The sequence below is a fragment of the Leptonotus elevatus genome, chromosome 3 (assembly GCF_054856555.1).
Source record: "Leptonotus elevatus isolate MCC_2025b chromosome 3, RoL_Lele_1.0, whole genome shotgun sequence".
Lineage (NCBI taxonomy): Eukaryota > Metazoa > Chordata > Actinopteri > Syngnathiformes > Syngnathidae > Leptonotus > Leptonotus elevatus.
In genome coordinates, this window is record NC_141241.1 from 5,625,298 (window position 1) to 5,645,050 (window position 19,753).

Consider the following 19,753-nt stretch of genomic DNA (forward strand, 5'->3'; position numbering starts at 1 on the left):
TTCAATATCATCCCACATCATTCAAAATCATTCCACAGTTCAATATTTTACATTGTTAACCGCACTGTTACAGTCAAATTTATGTATGTTTTATCTTTCGGGTTAATTTGACCCCAGAAGTTAAAACATCCAGAAAGTGATGACTCAATTCATGCATTGGAGGTATTATTTTCTGTGTTGGTCATCTGGAGTACACCACACACTATAAGTAGAATAAAAACACAGCGGAAAGATTTGTTTCCTTGCCGTCTGTCATATTAAAAAATAATAATAATCAGTTGAGATGTTAAAAATCCGTAAATGTATTCCACGGTTAAGCTGCTGCTTTACCACCTAATTAGGAAGCATGAATTATGCATCAGCCGGTGTCATAAATGAAACCGGCACAACATCCGCCCTCAATGCAGCCGGATGAAGTCGTCTGCAGGTGACAAGCCCAACGTCCACCTTGCATCGGGGAACTATTGGAAGAAACAGGCTGATAAAATATTTAACATTCAGTCGGTATAATAAAATATTTGCCTTTTTTTTATTTTTATATCAGCCCACTGCAGTAACCTATGAAGCTCGACTGCTGCTTGAAGGTCATGTTACATTTGGCTGCACATAGACTTTTTTCACTACTTCACACAATATGATGGTTGGAAATGACGTTAATGTCAAGGTGTTCAATGAAAAAGTGGTATAGAAAATGAATGGATGAATTCGTAATGAACGCATAATGTATTTGGAGGGGAAACTGCTAAGGAAAAAGTTAGAACAAAATGTCCCTTCATTTACAGCATTTGAATCTGATTTAAAGAAGCTTTTCTAGTATTGGGAAATGTTCTCTTGACTTATCAAAAAGCAAATTATTTTTGGTATCAACTCATTCATTGCCATTGACGGCTATAGACGTCAAAAATTCATTTGAACTATTTCTATCAGTTTCACCTTTTTTTTAGTGTGACAGCCTAGATTCTTTTATTGTACATTTAGAACGGATATAAAATGTGTGATTATTCGTGAGTTAACTATTGAAATCATGCGATTAATTACAATTAAAACTATTTAATCCTGGGGTTCGGGGGTGTCGGCCGCCCTCCGGTGCCCCCATCTCCCCCTTCTGCCCCCGGTGTTCCGTCCTTGCACACGGCGGGGGGTGGGGTGGGCGCGGCTGCCCTCTCCGCTCCGCTGTCCGGCCCCTCTTCGGCGCCGGTGCCTGGGTGCGGGTGGTCCCCGGGGGCTGGGGGTCGTGGGTTGGGGGGCTGCCGGTTGGTCGGGGTGGGGTCGGGGGGGCGGCTTTGTTGGGGGGGGGGGGGCGGTGGTGGGGGTTGCGGGGTGGGGGGGTGCTGGGGGTGGGGGGTGTCTGGGGGATTGGGGGCGTGGGGGCGGCTGGGGCTGGGTTGGGGTGGGTGGCGGGGGTGGATGGGGGGCGGGGGGTCGTGGGGGGGCGGGGGTTGGGGGCCGGTGGGGTGCCTGGTGGGCCTGCAGTGCCCCGTCCTGCTGCGTTGGGCCGGGGGCGCGGGCCGTGTTGGGGCGGGGGGCGCTCCTGCTCCTGGGTTTGCTCTCCGGCCGGTGGCCCTGGTGGGGCCCGCGGGTCGTCCTTTGGCGCTGCCGCGGCCTGGGGGGCCCTGAGGTGTTGCGCTTGCTCTGTTCCGGCGGGGGTCGACGGCTCCCCTCTTTGGTGGAGATTTTCATGCATGCCAGATCCACCACACCAGCATCTACCGAAACTCAGACACAATCTGTTTCCTCCTCAGGTTATTGAATCGGTGGAGGCTGGTGTCTGCGGATCTCACGCGGCTTCGTCTGTCCTTCCTTCCTTTTCTCGGTCTCTCCGTTGGTCTCTTAAGGCCTCCCTGATTTTATGTTTTTTGGATTTGTTGGGGTCTGGATGTTTCTTGGGCTGGGGAGGAGTTCTGGTGGGGGGTGTCTGGTCGGTGCTGGATTTCACCTTCCTTGGTTTTCTTCGGTCCCCTCGGGTCTCCTGGTGTTCGATTTAGGTGAACGGTATGAGATTTTTTTCTAATAGGTTTTCTGGTGAGCTAACAAATACACACACGCACCCACGCACGCACGCACGCACGCACATACACATACTCACCCACACACACAAAAAAAAAAATATATATATATATATGTATGTATGTATGTATATATATATATATATATGTATGTGTATATATATGTATATATATATATATATATATATATTTAAAAAAAAAAAAAAGAGCAATGATGATGACATTTCCGAATGAACAATACTGAGCTCTTAAAAAAAAGGAAGAAAAAAAAAAAAAAAAAAAACTATTTAATCCTCGGATGCCCCTAATTTTTAATAATCTTTTATTTTATTTTGTTAGGGGTATCAGGGGATTATTTTATTTTTTTATTGTAATTAATCACATGACTTCACTAGTTAACTGAAGATTAAACATGGATTTTATATCTGTTCTAAATATACAATCATTTTTTTCTAGGTTTTCATACTCTTGTTAACAAAAGTGGAAGAAAATGTGAAACTAATGAAAATGGTTTAAATTAATTTTTGACGTCTATAGCCGTCAATATCGTTCCATATATTCAATGACAACACTCCACATGCATTCTAATATTAGCGTTCAGCTTTCAGCATTCACATTATTTCTCCCAATGAACAAAGATGTCAAAACGTCATCAGGAATTGTTGCATCATCTTTAATTTGTTTTTTTATTAAAAACTAAAATACTGTTAATGCATCATTTTAGAATATGACAGAACAAAAATAATAAAACATTCAAATGTATCAAACTTTGCTCATGAAAACATTTTATTTTCATGGTAAAATCAGTACTATACCAAGTTTCACATTTCTCAGTAGAACCTGGCATTTTTTGCAAAGTCAACAACTTAAATACATTTTTGTCACTATGTAAAACAAAAAAACAATGTTAAATTAGCATATATATTTGTTACAGTGTTTATTTTGTACGTTTGGATTTTGTATGCACCAAATAACCTGCCTGCTGATCCCAAGCAGTGTTTACATAAAAAAAATAGGTCTGATTAGAGGGTCAAAATGAGTGGTCTGTTTATCACATGGCACCCGGGATATTAAAAAACAATAACAGTAAGCTACATTTCTTTACAAAAATAATAAAATCAAAAAAGGTGGGCGTTTTTTTTAAGCAAAAAAATTGTATCAATAGACAAATATAACACATAATATATGGTGCATGAGGCTGACACATTGCAAACGGCCGACAATGATACCCGTCTGCCATTAACTAAAGTCATTATTGCGCTGATCTTGTGAATAAATACCCCGATACTTCCTCTAAATCAACTGAAGTCTGTGTTGAGCTGCAAAAAAAAAGTCTTTATACCGGCTATACTGTACTATACATTTTTGGCGTGCTGGTGAAACTTGCTACAGCAGATGTACTGAATCAGGGATGGCGGAATAGCTCAAGAATTTCAGAAGAAAAGGCTTTTGAACATTCAAGCACTATCTACATTTGAACTATTCTCCAGCAACAACGGATAACTGGGGGGGGGGAGCATTAGTTTTCAAGTCATTCTCTTCATTATTTAGAGACAGGGAGGTTTTCTCAAGTCATACTTGCGGGAATTTCCTCCAGTGAAAAGAGCCACAATCCTGAGACACGATACTGCCGAGTTTCAAACGAAGACAAGATTGTAATTCTTGTTGACTTTGGCTATCACGATGACGATCAATGAGCTGATTTGAATCTGGAATGGAAAGTCTGCAGGTGAATAAAAGTGCTGTAAGGACACACAAACATCATTCAACATTCATATATAAAAAATAAAAAATAAAAAATAAAAATAAAAGTTTTTTTTAGTTAGCACTCCAACAAGAGCAACTCAGAAAGAAAATATGTTTCTGTTATCGTTGACATTTTTGGATGTTAATATTACTCTGTGTTTTCTGTCATATTGTTATTGTGTCACTTAAGACTTGGGCATCCAGTGTGAGCAAAAAGAGTACACACATCTCAGACTGCACAGCAATATTCTCTCAACCATTCACCCGACATAAATGGCATTTGTGTAACAAATCATTTTCCATTTCTCTGTAGGCCCAAAAAAATCCTGGCAGTTCATAATCTAAATATTGTATATTGGAAGAATAGTCAAGTAACAAGCTGGCCAAGCCTAACGGCTCCCTTCCAGAGTCCGAAAGATGGTGGAAGTTAATTGAGTTATATATATATATATATATATATTAGGGGTGTTCCCAAAAATTGATTCTCATAAGAATCGCGATTCTCATTTAGTACGATTCAGAATCGATTTTAAATGTCCCAAAATCGATTTTATGTAAATTATTTCATACTGTCTTCCCTTTGTTTGTGTGTGCCTTTATTGGAGCGCTGTTCATGTTGTACCCGATTTGGCCACTTAGGGGCAGTGTGGTAGAGTAGAAGGAAAATGTCACAATCAACTTATTCCAATAAAAGTAGTTTTTTTTTGCAGCGTGGAGTCATTCTTTTGAGTGATAAAAGTGCCGCGAGTAGCGCACCAATTAGCATTAGCGAGTCAGACTGGAGTAGATCATTACGATCCCTTGAACATCTTTAAAGTGAAGCAAAAATCATTGTCAATCAAATCATTTTGAATCAAAAATCGCTCCTCATCGAAAATCGGTTCTGAATCGAATCGCACACCCACAAATCGGAATCGAATCGAATTGTGAGACATTCAAAGATTCCCAACCCTATTTATTAAAAAATATGTCTTTCCACTTTTCTCTCTCTAGTTCTACCCTCATCGTTAAAATGTAAGTCAAGTTAAACCGACCATAAAAACCAGAGGGAAAGAAAATATTTGAAATGTCCTGTTAAAAATTGTTTGCAAATTGTATAATCATTTCAATATTTTGCCACTTATAAAAAACTCTCAAAGTGCTCATATCTGTCTTAAAAGTAATTACTTTGGCTCTCCTAAATGTTCATACAGCAGACCATTCAAAAGTAAACCTATCTTTAAAAACATCAATTAAGCGCATATTTGTATATCTACAGGTCATGTATCTACAAGTAGTGTGCAGAAATACAGTACAGTTAAATCAATACTATAGTTATTGTTGACAAATATAGATTAAGATGGCAGATCACAAAATAATCTCACAGTTAATGAAAGCAAGAGAACATTTTTAGAATACGAGGTAATGTCTTAAAAGTTTCCACAACGCTTGTGTGTCCTGCACTGTGTGTGTTCAAGCGTCACATGTCCTCATTTGATAAATAAGGTTAGAAACAAGTTCTGAGGTTGAAGGCTGCAACCGTTACAGTGCCAGGAGCATATGAAAGCAAGGCATCATCATGGCCACAACGGATCCAGTCAATCTGACGCTCCTGGATGGGACCTTCACTTTATAGTCCTTTATCGGTGGATGATGATGATTATGATCACTTGATTCGTCTGGATTCACTGAAAGGACAGCACAAATAAGAGGATTTTATTATTATATTATTCAAAATTGTTCACAACTTGTGCTTTTCTAAAAAACAAAAACACTTCCTGATCCAACAGATGAAAAATCCAACTGGATTAAAATGATAAATGATATAGAAGCGTATTACATTCACTTGGGAGAAGAAAAAGAAAAAAAAACTTTTTCGGGGAGTTCGTTTTTTATGTATTTTTTCATTTTATTTTCTGTTTTTCTGAATATTTTTTCTATTTTACTGAATATAGTTTTCTGTCACAAAAATATTATGAAAAACAGAAAATTTAAATTAATAATACACAAAAAACAAACTCCCCGAAAAAGTTTTATAATTTTTTCTGTTTTACTGAATTTAGTTTTCTGTCACAAAAATATTATGAAAAACAGAAAAAAAAATATTCCCAAAAACAGGGCAAAAAATGTATTAAAAAAAAAACTGAAAAAAAATTACAGAAATTGGTGTTCTGTTTTTTGGAGTAACGTTTTTTTTTTTTTTGACCTCTGAACTCCAAGTTGCAGACTCGCCAATGGAAGAAAATTGTTATTTTTTCTGTTTTGTAATTTATTTATTTATTTATTCATTCATTTTAAATAATTCCCCCTTGTTTTTCACAATATTTTTTTCTGTTTCTCTGAGTAATTTTTCCTCCTGTTTTCAGAATATTTTCCCCCCATTTTTCAGATTATTTTTTATGACAGAAAAAAAACTATGCAGTAAAACAGAAAATAATATTCGGAAAAACAGAAAAAAAATGCACAAATAAACAAAACTCTTGAAAAAATATAGTCAGAAAAACAGGAGGGTTTTTTTCAAGTGATGCAACATGCTTCTGTAAAATGGAGTGCACTTTTTTTTTATTATTATTAGTTTTTAGCAGTTTAACAGTTTTTGTTAAAACCAAGATAAATACAGCAGCATCTTATTCTAATCTTGACCGTATCACCCCCCCTAAACAACTTAGGTTACATACCCAAGTTAGTTTATGCATTTTAAATTGCAATTCCCCCCCCCCCCCCCCCCCCCCCCCCATGAGCTGTCGGCATCCATTTTGTTGTTTACACCTCTCTGGAAGGCCCAAGTGCGTCGGGAGGAAATTCACAGACCTCTTGCGAGCAAAGTGTTTCACTGATGTTTCCTCCGGACACCGCAGAATATCTTGTTCATCCTCACAGACGACGGCAAACGGCAACACAAGGCCAGCAGCTCGAGGACTTTGGAGTCGCACACTTAAACCTGAGCATCATAAATCTGCCGAAAGCAGGATTATTCTTACCTAACCCTTTCACAGTCAATAAAGGCTACATTGCGAGAAATGAGACCAGCTGCAGAAGCTTTGTATTCAATCTTCAGTTACACTTTTATGATATCCAGAATCAATTTCATTTTGCTCTCGCGCATTGATTTTTGATTCTTGGATAATTCCATAAGATAAATTGTCATTACAAGAATAACATTTGATCACTGCTGCATCTGAATGTGGCCTGAAATCAAATACCTATTGATCCACTATCAAGTAGTCCTCAGGACAGCCATTTGAATACATATAGCTCATAGAGTGAAAATCCACACGTATATTGATTTTATTTAGCTTTTCTTTTTTTTTTATCTGTACCAAAGAGTCTCCAATATAGCAGTAAAACAAAATTGTTAATTTATGGATGAAATAATTTATCAGATGATTGTCCTTTTGTACCACCAAAATAATTTATGACACATAATGTTCTTGTGGACATTAGCTCTCACCTTCTAAAAAAATAATAATTATGTTTTTCTGAATATTTTTTCCCCGTTTTTCGGATTATTTTTTATGACAGAAAAAACTATGCAGTAAAACCGAAAAAAATATTCGGAAAAACTGAAAAAAAATGCACAAAAAAACAGGAGGGTTTTTTTCAAGTGATGCAACATGCTTCCGTAAGATTTAGTTTGTTTTTTTGCAGTTTAACAGTTTGAATACAAATTTTGAATTTTGTACCACCAAAATAATTTATGACACATAATGTTCTTGCTGGACATTAGCTCTCACCTTCTAAAAAAATAATAATTACGTTTTTCTGAATAATTTTTCCTCCTGTTTTCTGAATATTTCCCCCCCGTTTTTCGGATTCTTTTTTATGACAGAAAAAACTACGCAGTAAAACAGAAAATAATATTCGGAAAAACAGAAAAAAAATGCACAAAAAAACAAAACTTAAAAAAATATAGACAGAAAAACAGGAGGGTTTTTTTCAAGTGATGCAACATGCTTCCGTAAGATTTAGGTTTTTTTTTGCAGTTTAACAGTTTGAATACAAATTTTGAATTTTGTACCACCAAAATAATTTATGACACATAATGTTCTTGCTGGACATTAGCTCTCACCTTCTAAAAAAAATAAAAATAAAAATTCTGAATAATTTTTCCTCCTGTTTTCTGAATATTTTTCCCCCGTTTTTCTGATTCTTTTTTATGACAGAAAAAACTATGCAGTAAAACAGAAAATAATATTCGGAAAAACGGGAAAAAAAATGCACAAAAAAACAAAACTCTTAAAAAAATATAGACAGAAAAACAGGAGGTTTTTTTTCAAGTGATGCAACATGCTTCCGTAAAATTGAGTTTTTTTTTTTTGCAGTTTAACAGTTTGAATACAAATTTTGAATTTTGTACCACCAAAATAATTTATGACACATAATGTTCTTGCTGGATATTAGCTCTCACCTCACAAAGTCATGACTGGAAGTACACGCAGCTCAACAGAAACTGGTCTGTTGCTAAAATGAACGCCTGTTTAGCTTGCTTGCTAATATTAGCTTCAAGTTTGCTTAACAGAAAGACTTTACAGAGCTTGCCGAGTGGTTAGGATGTTTGAAAAGGTTGGTTGGACATTAAGGCCCAGTCTGAAGAGAGACATAGGTCAGAAAAAGAGGCTTACAACTGAAGTAAAATCAATAGCTACTGATTCCTCAAGACTTGGACCACAAAGGATCAATAGCACACTAACTGCCGTAGAGGGGGAAAAAAACACTCAACACATAAAATGGTGAAAAGTTCCTTCTTTGTGGTTGTAAGGGGTGTCAATATTACAATATATGTGTACAGACGTCTGCCATTCTTAGCTGGTGTAGTCCAGTACGCTGGTTCACATTATGTCCACTTAATCATTGCCTCTACTGCTTTCGGATGGAGTTGCTGTTGTTATTTAAATGTAAACTGGGATCATGATTTTAATTGGAACCATTTCCTCATTTCCACATGTAAACAACTACCGGTACATGCATAAATAAATATATATATATACATAAATCCATATATATCAGCAGTTTTAAGGATATTATAGTTTACTGCCATCAGTGCTCAAATTTTTGCTTACATATCAGAGCTAAAAAAAATAAATAAAATAAATTCGCCCAACGACCGTATCTGGAAAAACCTCATAAGTCATGAACAGCTTGCTGAAGACGCCAGCCTGAGGGAGGAAGCTCACCACCATTTAACCACATTGATTTTGGTGTGATTTGACATTATTAGACCGCTGCCGTCAGTAATCAGCCTGAAATAAACCCTCAACCCTGCGAGAAATCTTTTCAGCCTGCACTGAACAACTAAAGTTTGAAGGATTACGGCAGGCATATGATTAAGAAGAGGACGCACAAACCAACAATTTACTTTTATAATCCTGGTGTGTGAGTGAGTGTGCGCGTGTTGGGCGAGTTCAGTCAGTTTTTTTGTGAAGTGGATCCTGAAAGTCTCCTCACCATCTTTCCCTCGGCTTCCTTTTTATCATCATCTATTTGTAGAAAGATTGGTATGTTTGTGTCGCTCCAACACGGTCTTCTTATTATAACAAAATGGCTGATGTGTTTTGTAACAGCAGAAACCAGAAAGAAGAAATCTGCTGTGCTACAGCGTGGGAATGTATTAACATTTGGAGACACGCTGGTAGACAAAAGAAGAGCAACACTTCTCTATTTCATCGAAGGCTTGATAAATTGCAGTGCAGATGAAGAAACACGTTCTGGAGAAACTCTACTATTCCTCCTGTGAGCGCTGCTGGAAACAACACAATCATGGCAGACGTCACGCGAAAGTTGAAAACATTTCTATTAGCGTTTCATTTGCATTTTATTGTCATTCTAATTTGGGCTGTGTTAAAGTGTGAAACTTTGACATGATCCCAAGTCAAAGTGGATTTAGTGGATAAGGATGTGTCCGCTGGGTATATACTATATTTACAAACAAAAAAAACAGTTAATCACTTTTCAGCAGCAGTCAAAATAAGTGTAAACAAGAAGGACAAGTGCTTATTTGTAAGCCCGCGGATTTCTCCTTCATTTGTTTTGTTTACTCTGGAACAAGATGAACTGAGAACAGACGCTTAATAGTAAGAAACCACGCGAGACCACTTGGAGGGACGTCTGAGTGTAGGCAGAACAATTGAAAATAAATGTGTGTTGGAGACGGTATCCCACTTTCATTAGGCTTTGACGTTCACAGAATACAGAATGAACAAAGTGTTTACCTCCAAAAATCCGATCAATTTGCAGTGCTACATTCATTTGCCAGTGAATTATCTTTTTACCTTTTTTTCTCCTTTTCAATGCTTCTTTTTATTCGAAAAGAAAAGAAATACACACATGCATATATATGTAAACAATTGTAAATACATAACATAATCAAATATTTTTTTAGCTGAGAGAAAGAGAGAAAGAAAGGAAGAAAGGAAGGAAGAAAGAAAGAATGAAGAAAAGAAAGGAAAAAGGAAAGAAAGAAAGGAAGAAAGAATGAATGAAGGAAAGAAGGAAGGAAAGAAAGAAAGAGGGAAAGAAGGAAAGAATGAAGGAAAGAGGGAAAGAAAGGAAGGAAGAAAGAAAGAAGGAAAGAGTGAAGGAAAGGAAGAAGAAAAGAAAGGAAGGAAGAAAGAAAGAAAGGAAGAATGAAAGAAAGAAGGAAAGAAAGAATGAGGGAAATAAATTAAGAAAGGAAGAAAGAAATACAGAAAGAAAGAAAGAAAGAAAGGAAGGAAGGAAGGAAGGAAGAAAAACATAAGAAAGAAAGAAAAAAAAGAAAGAAAGAATGAATGAAGGAAAGAAAGAAGGAAAGAATGAAGAAAGAAAGAAAGAAAGGAAGAAATGCAGAAAGAACGAATGAAGGAAAGAAAGAAAGAAAGGAAGAAGGAAAGAAAGAAGGAAAAAAGAAAGGAAGAAAGAAAGGAAGAAGGAAAGAAAGAAGGAAAAAAGAAAGGAAGAAGGAAAGAAAGAAGGAAAAAAGAAAGGAAGAAAGAAACGAAGAAGGAAAGAAAGAAAGAATGAAAGAGAGAAAGAAGGAAGGAAGGAAAGAAAGAAAGAAAGAAAGAGATGGAAAGAAAGAAACAAAGGAAGAAAGAAAAAAAGAAAGAAAGAAAATAAGACAGTGGCGCCTTGCTTGAACAGACCGAGAAAGGATTTAATGGACAAAATGTGCAGAAATAGAAACGTCGGACTGGAACAGAAAATGCTTGCGCAATTAGCAAGCAAAGTCCATTATGTGAATTGGATGCTGTTGTTTGCTGACGCACACAAACAGAACCTGCCCGGAACTTTCGTTGTGCCGCCAGCGACGCCGTGGCGAAGCGGCACGACAGTGGCACACGACCGCACTCCATAGCAACCGTTAACTCCAGCGCTGGCTTCGACGTCTCTCGAACATTCACAACTGATTTTCAAATTGGAACTTGACATGGAGTAAGATCACAGCACTTAAATGGTTTTAAAAGGCCACCTTTTAGGTTCCATTGTATTTCTTTTTCAATGCATTTATAATAGCCATCAATTATATGTGAATTTTCGCCGTCTTCTGTCGAACAGAGGGAGTTCATAATGGATTGCTGGTAAAAAAAAAATATACTATAATAATAAAATAATAAAAGAGAGAAAAATAGTAGTTATAACTAGACTAAGTGCAATTTCTGCAGAAATTGCGTGGGAATGCTGAGCTGAATGCTAATTAAGGAAACTAAAACTACAATGATAAGGAGTTGTATGTATGGAAGTGGGCGTGGAAAGTGGGAAAAAATTCAATGTCAGTCACATTGAAAATTAATGTGGAAAAGTTAATTCTTAACATTAAATTGTGCAAATACTGTAAGTAATGTGGAATCAGATGATATATTCCCAAGAAGGCATGAATTTTTTTTAAACAAGTGTGTAAATTGGAAGTATGATGTGGGAATTGTCGGCAAAAAAGTGTGGGGAATTAAACGTGCCTGAAATAATAATAAAGAATCCAAATAACAAAACAATTACCACAATAACTTAAAAATATAATATATATAAAATTAGCCAATGAAAATCACACATTTACTTTTATTACTATTATATTGTTGTTAACTCATTCACTGCGATTGACGGCTATAGACGTCAAAAAATCACTTTAACTATTTCTATTCGTTTAACATTGTTTCCCACTTTTGTTAACAAGAGTATGAAAACCTAGAAAACAATTTATTGTACATTTAGAACAGATAGAACATTTATGATTAATCGTGAGTTAACTATTGAAGTCATGCAATTAATTACAATTTTTTAAAAATTATCCCAATTTTGAATAATCTTTTCTTAAAAAAAATAAAATAAAGTTTATTCAAAAAAATGTCTAAATTCTCATACTTGTTGACAAAAGTGGGAAATTTTTTTAAATTAATAGAAATAGTTCAAATGATTTTTTTACGTTTATAGACGTCATTGGCAGTGAATGATAGTTAATATTTAGTATTATTATTATTAGCATTATTATTGTTTTATTTCAGGGTTACCGACATTTTTTTCCATGTGTGTTTAGTTTGCCGCTCTTATAGCAGAATAAGGTATCCCAAATATTGATAACCCCTCTCAGTATGGTTTTGTGTTGTTCCACTCCACTGCAAACAGCAATTAAAACATTTTGTCAAGTAAACCCTATCGAAATCCATAAAAGCAGACTCGTTTATTTCATCTACAGGACTGAAGTGTCTCGTCAGTGTATATATAATCTGTCAAGTTTGTCTTCGTAGGCGACACTGGCATTAATAAGCAACTGTTTAACGCTACGGTTTTGTAAGGACAATTTTCTTTGAAGTTTTCTTTTGAAGACATCAAAAACGTTGCCTAATTTTGTTGACGTCAAGAACAAAGCCGCTGTTCATGAGTTTGTGACATCAACGTCTTATGACACAAACAAATACTTATTTTTGAGAAGAAAGTAGAACAACAAAAAAGAAAGAGAGCGAGAGAGAGAGCGCATGCACGCCCGCGCGAGTGGGACCGTTGCTACATGTCAGGGAGGTGGGGACGAACCAATTGACTCGTCGTGTCCTCCACACGCGGGAAGTTGGAAAAAGCTTCACGGACGGGAGGAGGAAATGACGACCGGTATTCACTGGAACTTACTCGGAGCGAAAGTTTGAGCTGAGAGTCCAGCGGCATGCTACGCGTTGTAGCTTCTTGCTAGCTAGCCTATCTATCTATCTATCCATCCATCCATCCATCCATATATCTATCCATCCATATATCTATCCATCCATCCATCCATCCATCCATCCATCAAACTGTGAGGTGTGGTTGCTTTCAGTGACAGCATAACAAACAGCATATGGCCTTCAATCAATCAATCAATAGCCTACATGCTTTTTAATTACACTAGGATTTTTGCTACTTGTAGGCTTATTTTTATTTTGTCTTCATGAGCATGCTCAATATTGGAGTAATCCAAAAGTAATCCAAAAGTAATCAAAAAGTAATCAAAAAGTAATCAAAAGTAATCCAGTTACATTACTTTAATAGTATGGTACTTAGATTACGTTACTAACTACATTATTTAGCAGGTAACTTGTAACTGTAATGGATTACATTTTAAAAGTAACCCTCCCAACCCTGCTAATGTTACATGGTGCAGATACGAAAACCAGACATAGAGTAATTTGACAACGCCTCCTATAAACCAGTCACCTTCAATCAGGCCAGTCTGCCTTTTGTCTGATTTAATTTACCTTCAGCAGCGTACGGATTTCAAATGTCTGGACTCACCCCCCAATAAAACAAGCATCCATTCCTGTCGGTGGGTAATTATAGCACAGAGCAGATCGATGGAATCTAATTCAAGGACGCAGCATTATTCTAAAACACAGAGAGAGGCCTGTGCATCTCCGCATGGGGCCAACAGAATGATTAAGTGCTTTGCTCATATCCTCTATAGCGCTGCCGCACATGCCACAGTGAGAGTGCTCATGTCCCGGATCCCATCGCCCCGGCCTCTATTACATCCGAAGAGCAGTCAATACGGGGATCCGACCGCCAGTCACTCACACTCAAGTTGCACGCACACCAGTGGAATACAAATCCGACTGCAAAAGTCGTTGCTCTGCCTGCACCTGTGGCCGGGGCCGCACCTTTTTACACCAGGAGGGATGCATTGTATAAAAATAGCTCAAGTTGTTAACTGAAAACAATCCATCCTCGCAACCCAGGCCATGTTGGGTAGCATGTTACAGTACTGTCACAAAAATCCTCTCAAATATAAACGTTTGTTTTGTTTTTTTGCCAGGCTTTACGTACGTGAACGTACGCGTTCACGTTGGTAAACAGCGCGTTGCCATGGCAACAGCGTGCAACGAAATGATCCGCTATTAAAATATCACATTTTACGCCAGGCTCGACGTGCGGAGAGTTTGGTGAATTTTTGTTCATGTTTAACTCATTCACTGCCATTGACGACTATAGACATCAAAAATACATGTGAACTATTTGTATTAGTTTAACAATTTTTCATTTCATTTTATTTTTTATAAAAACCTATATTTTTTTATTGTTTATTAATAACAGATATAAAATTATCATGCGATTCATTACGATTAAACGCACTTTTTTTTAATTTTTATTTTATTTTATTAGGCCTATCACCATCTGTTCTAAATTTACAATAAAAATGCATTTCTAGGTTTTCATACTCTTGTTAGCAATGTGGAATTTTTTTTAAACTAATAGAAATATGAACTAAATGAATTATTGACGTCATTAGCCGTCAATGGCAGTGTGAGTTAAGTTAATGAGTTAAGGTCTCAAAAATCCCATTTTGGAGAATACTAATAATAATAAAAATAATGATAGCTAAAAAAAGAAGCATTCCACTTTGGAGCAGCTCAGGCCCTAATAAGGCCTAGAATGGAAGAGAAAAAAGGTCAGTTGGTGTAAAAAAGAAAAAAAAAGAAAAAAAAAGAAAGAAAAAAGAAATTCAGTACACTAATTCCAACCTCGGATTAATACATACCAATACAATCCTTTTCTACACTCAATGTTACTTAGTTTCCCCTTTAAAATGTTGGCCAAATACATCAACATATTCATTATTAATATTTTTAAAGCGAGTCTGCCATTTGGAAAAACAGCTATTCCCAAATTGCTTCAAAACTATTTTACAGACAAACAATCATTTCTGTCAAATTACAAAAGACACGTTGAAAACAATTTCATTAATATTGTAACAGAAAGATTCAAAGAGTGTTAACAAAAGGAGAGAATATCGTAAATGTTTCATGTGCGGCGCTTTCCTCCACAAAGCAAAACAAAAAAACACAGAACGGGCCAGTTCCGATGGACGCGTGGCTGCTCGCATCAAAGCCGCCTTTCTCCATTTTCTCCACTTTTATTTCAAGCCAAAAAAGCCAAATAAATATGAAAAGCACAAGGTCATTGTGCTCAGTTATGGCCTTCACCAATCCGTGTGGCAATGCCAAAGGATGTGCTCATGCACGAGTGTGTGCTTGAATAAAAGAAGATTAGAAGTGCTTAAAAAGTGATTGAAATGTTTTTCTTCTTCTTTCCAATCTAAATGTTTCAGTTCCGGATGAAGCGGCGGGATTTTGTGATTAATTTTTATCATCTGGTTTCATACAAGGTGACTGTTGACTGAACATAAGGTACTATTTGGATAGATGTGTGTGTGTGTGTGTGGGGGGGGGGGGGGGGTTGCTGCAGTAAGCGATGACGAGACACTCATCACAACACATCGCATGCAGGAATCAATCATTATTGAAGGGGTTGATGATAATAATAAAAAATAAATCAATCTCAAGCGCAACAGCAGTGGTATATGAGATTTTAATGAAACACCTTGATCGCAAATAATCTTTCAGTCTCATGAATAAAATAAAAACGCTTGTATTGAATGTGCAAAGAGATGATTCGCTAATTAGCATGATCACACCCTACCCACTTTTGATGTAACTCTTAGGAGAAAACACAGTTTCCATAATAAACTTTCTAAATGTGTTCTGATCTCCTTCTTATTAACCTTCCATTAACCTTTCCATAAACACGGACGTCTCTGAGCTTTATTTCCTGGGATCGCACAGCAACAGGCATGGCCCAAATTCATCAGACCAGCTGTGGAATTGCTTATGGTTGATTAAGCCACTGATAGCTCTTCGCCATGCTGAGGATGAAGAACTGGCAGAAGCTGCAAGTGAGCCGGGAGGTAAAAAAAAAAAAAAGACAACATCTGGTGAGTCTGCATGTCCAACTTTACTCAGGTCATTAAATAAACAGGAAGAAATAAATGCTTGTTTTTAAACGTGACTTCCCTAACAGCTGTAAAGTGTAATGTACACTGTAAAAAAAAAAAGACCCAAAAAAATGTAATATTTATTAGATTTTTTTTCCACTCAGAAATTTTAAGTAAATGTTTTAAATTTAGTTGTTTTACATTTTACCAGTAAGTTACTCAAGTCTTGAGGAACAAACTCATGACCTTCATGTTGGGAAGGAGACAGCCACTCTACCACCTGAGTCATGCCACTCGGCAGTTTGCCACAATAGTGCATTACTAGTGTGTCCAAAATGAGACCAAAAACGGGACTCTTGGAGGTACAAGGATTCCGCCTGACACCATCAATATACTAACACACAGCAGGAATGGCATGACTCAGGTGGTAGAGTGGCTGTCTCCTTCCCAACCTGAAGGTCATGAGTTCGTTCCTCAAGACTTGAGTAACTTATTTTTTTCTAAACAAACTGGTAAAATATCCTCAAAACCCTCCTTGTAAAATTTACTTTGAATTTCTGAGTGAAAAAAACTTCATTAGATTTTTCAAGTCAATATTACTTTTTTTTATTTACAGTTTACTGTATATAGCAATCTTCTCAATGACGTCATTATCAAAGTCTGATTATGAAAGTATATTTGGCAGAAACAAATCTAATCTTAAATTTCAAGCAAAATCTCACGGATGTGACAAAAACATTCTTTCAATCATTTTGCGTGCAAGTCCGAGCTTTAATTTGATCAGACACAAGTCGCACTTGAGTATAAGTCGCAGGACCAGACAAACGATGAAAAAAGTGAATAGTACAAAAAAATACGATACTTAAAAACTCAAAGAAAAAAGTCACACATCTCTAGAGTCATTTTTTTGGGGAATTTTATTCAAATCCTCCCTCTGTGAGGACAAATCAGGATTTGAATTGGCATGCTTATCTTGGCATGCCCAGACAACCACTCTGAGGACATCAAACACTTGCAGGCACATCAGGACCCTGAGCACACATAAATGTCATGCATTGAAAAAAAGAAAAAGACAAAGTTGCTTCTCTATCTACATAAAAAAAAAATATATATATATTTAAATGGTAACCAGGCATACGTGTGCGTCTGCCCCAAAAAGACCTCATTCTAATTGGCGGAACCGATTCCTGAAGCTTCCCCAGTAGATGATTAACTTTGTGATCCATTAAGTGGCTTCAGCCCCTCAGCTAGGAAAAATCACCCTCTGGACTTCCCTCTCAGGATTAGGACAATCCCTTGGACCTCATCAAAGGGACTCCAAGGTGAATAGAGCTGCTGACTTTCAATAAAAAGTCAGTGAAGAGACGGTAGATCAGCAGCTACTCCAAAGCACGTACACGACGTGGAGAGTTGTGACAGGATTGTAATCGTTTTGCAATTTTCATACTTAGTAGTTTACTTGGTTTTATTTTATTTATTCTTTTTTTTAATCGAAAATGCTTGATTTTAGTTTAGGTTTTATTACCTCTAGTATTTTTTTTCTAATTATTGTGTGCAAGATTTAAAAAATATCATGGTAAGTATTGTGTAGTAAATATTAAACAAAAAATATTATTTCAAAAACATTTTTAAAACAACCATCCACAAATCAAAAACAGATGCTGTATAACAGGACATAAATAGAATTATAATAAGTTAGTGTTAATTTCGTCAATGAAAACTAAACAAAAATAATTTCGCCAAGACACACATTTTACACCGGACTAAAGCTAGACGAGACGAGACTAAGAATAATCCAACGGCTATAACATTCCAACAATAATGTTAATCCGACTGCTAACTAATTTACTAGCTTATAGCATGGAGCCATAGTAGCTACTTGTTGATATACCGTAATTGTCTGGGTGGAGGGTTTTTTTTCATCAAAAAGATAAGAGAACATTTTATGTGAAATAGTTTTAGATCCGAAATGTTCAACATAATTTGCTGACAAAAAACTACAGCGGTTAAATGATTGTCCTGACAGTTTTTGTTGACTAAAAGTAGAAGAATAAAATGCTAGATTTCTAGTTGACTAAAAATGGACTAAATAAAAACGGCGTGATTGAAACTGGACTAAATTTTGAAATGACGGATAAAATTAACACTACAATAAGTACAGTGCACAACATTGCTTCTAAGTTTTAAAAAAAAATGTAAAAATATATATATTTTTAAAAATTTTCAGCAATGAAATGTTTTTTCAATTTTTGTTTTAGCAATTTCGTTAGTTTCCATTAGCTAAAATAACCTTGGTCTACAGCAAAGGATTTGCACCTGGCAGTAAGGCTAGAGGGAAGGACTACAATTACTAACAATAAACAATTCACAAGATGACATTTTGGAAAGTGTGAAAGATGAAAATAAAGTCATAATACTAAAAAGTTCTACTGCCCGATGTTACAGTTTTAAATTATGGCAACACAAAAAGGATTCGAGATAAAGACAAAGTCCAAACAATCTGCCCTTAGAGCAGCAAGAGGTCCTATAGACGTCAAAAATTCATTTGAACTATTTCTATTAGTTTAAAATTGTTTCTACTTTTGTTAACAAGGGTATGAAAACCTATTTTTTTATAGTATATTTAGAACAGATATAAAATTTTTGATTAATTGTGAGTTAACTAGTGTAGTCATGCGATTAATTACAATAAAAAAAAATTATTGCCTGACGCCCCTAACTTTTAATAATTTTTTCTTTTCTTTTTTTAAATCGTGTCAGGGGATTACATTTTTTAATTGTAATTAATCCCATGACTTCAATAATTAACTCACGATTAATCACAAATGTTATATCTGTTCTAAATGTACAATTAAAAAAAAAAATTGCAGCTCCGAATTTTTTATAATCTTTAAGTGGCGTCAGACGCTTACATTTTTTAGTTGTAATTAATCGCATGACTTCAATAGTTAACTCACGATTAATCACACATTTTATATCTGTATTTCTATATAAAAAAAAATCTAGGTTTTCATACTCTTGTTTACAAAAGTGGGGAAAAAAATGTAATACTAATATAAATAATAAGAAGTCTATAGCCGTCAATGGCAGTGAATGAGTTAATTAACCATAATTAAACCTCATCTCAATCAGTACAAGGAAGCCAAACTTTGGGTCCATTCCCTCACTTGAAATGAAGAGCGAGAGAAATCCAATGTCATGAGCATCATGACTTGTCTGAACTGTTCAACAAATGATAAGAAACTGCAAGGCCACACAAGCTTCTTTTTTAACTCCACTTCAAAATTCCCCGAGAAGGTGTGAATGTGGCATGAAATAAGGTACGGAAGCATGGCCAATTGATATTTAATTAATGCCAGGTCTGACTGGAGGGCCCCGGCTCATCTGCTGCACGTCTCATCCATTATTCATGATTTACAAGTGGGCTTCGTGCCACATCAAACTTTCCACGCGATACAGAGCAAAGATGTTTAGTAGATTAAACTATTGCATGTGCATGGAGCAAAAAAAGTCGGAAGGAACTCCGTAGATCTTCACCAAAGAATTCATTGTAATGTGTGAAAGCAGGTAAAAATGCTTTATTCACACCCGTAAGCTAAATGATTGCACCCATCCGTTAAAGAAAGAAAACGACACAATGCTGGAGAGTGGAAACTCTGGCCCACTGTTTTTAATGAAGAGCAGGATGGTTCAGGTTCACGTGGGGCCCCTGAGCCAACCCCCCCCTCACCTCCATCAGCCTCTCTAAATTTTAATGGACTGCACCACATTAAGGGTCATATTGTATATAGACAGAGCAGAGATAATGGTCACCATCTCG

General features: G+C 36.4%; 1 protein-coding gene across 1 annotated transcript in view; it reads right to left on the reverse strand.

The window, feature by feature from the left end:
• Positions 1–2,663: 2,663 nt before the first annotated feature.
• Positions 2,664–19,753, reverse strand: part of gpc5a (glypican 5a) — a 95,197-nt gene continuing 78,107 nt past the window's right edge. Inside the window, exon 9 of the mRNA XM_086070486.1 lies at positions 2,664–5,419. Within this exon, the coding sequence (XP_085926612.1) occupies positions 5,274–5,419 (146 nt within the window). The 3' untranslated portion in view covers positions 2,664–5,273. The remainder of the gene's footprint in view (positions 5,420–19,753) is intronic.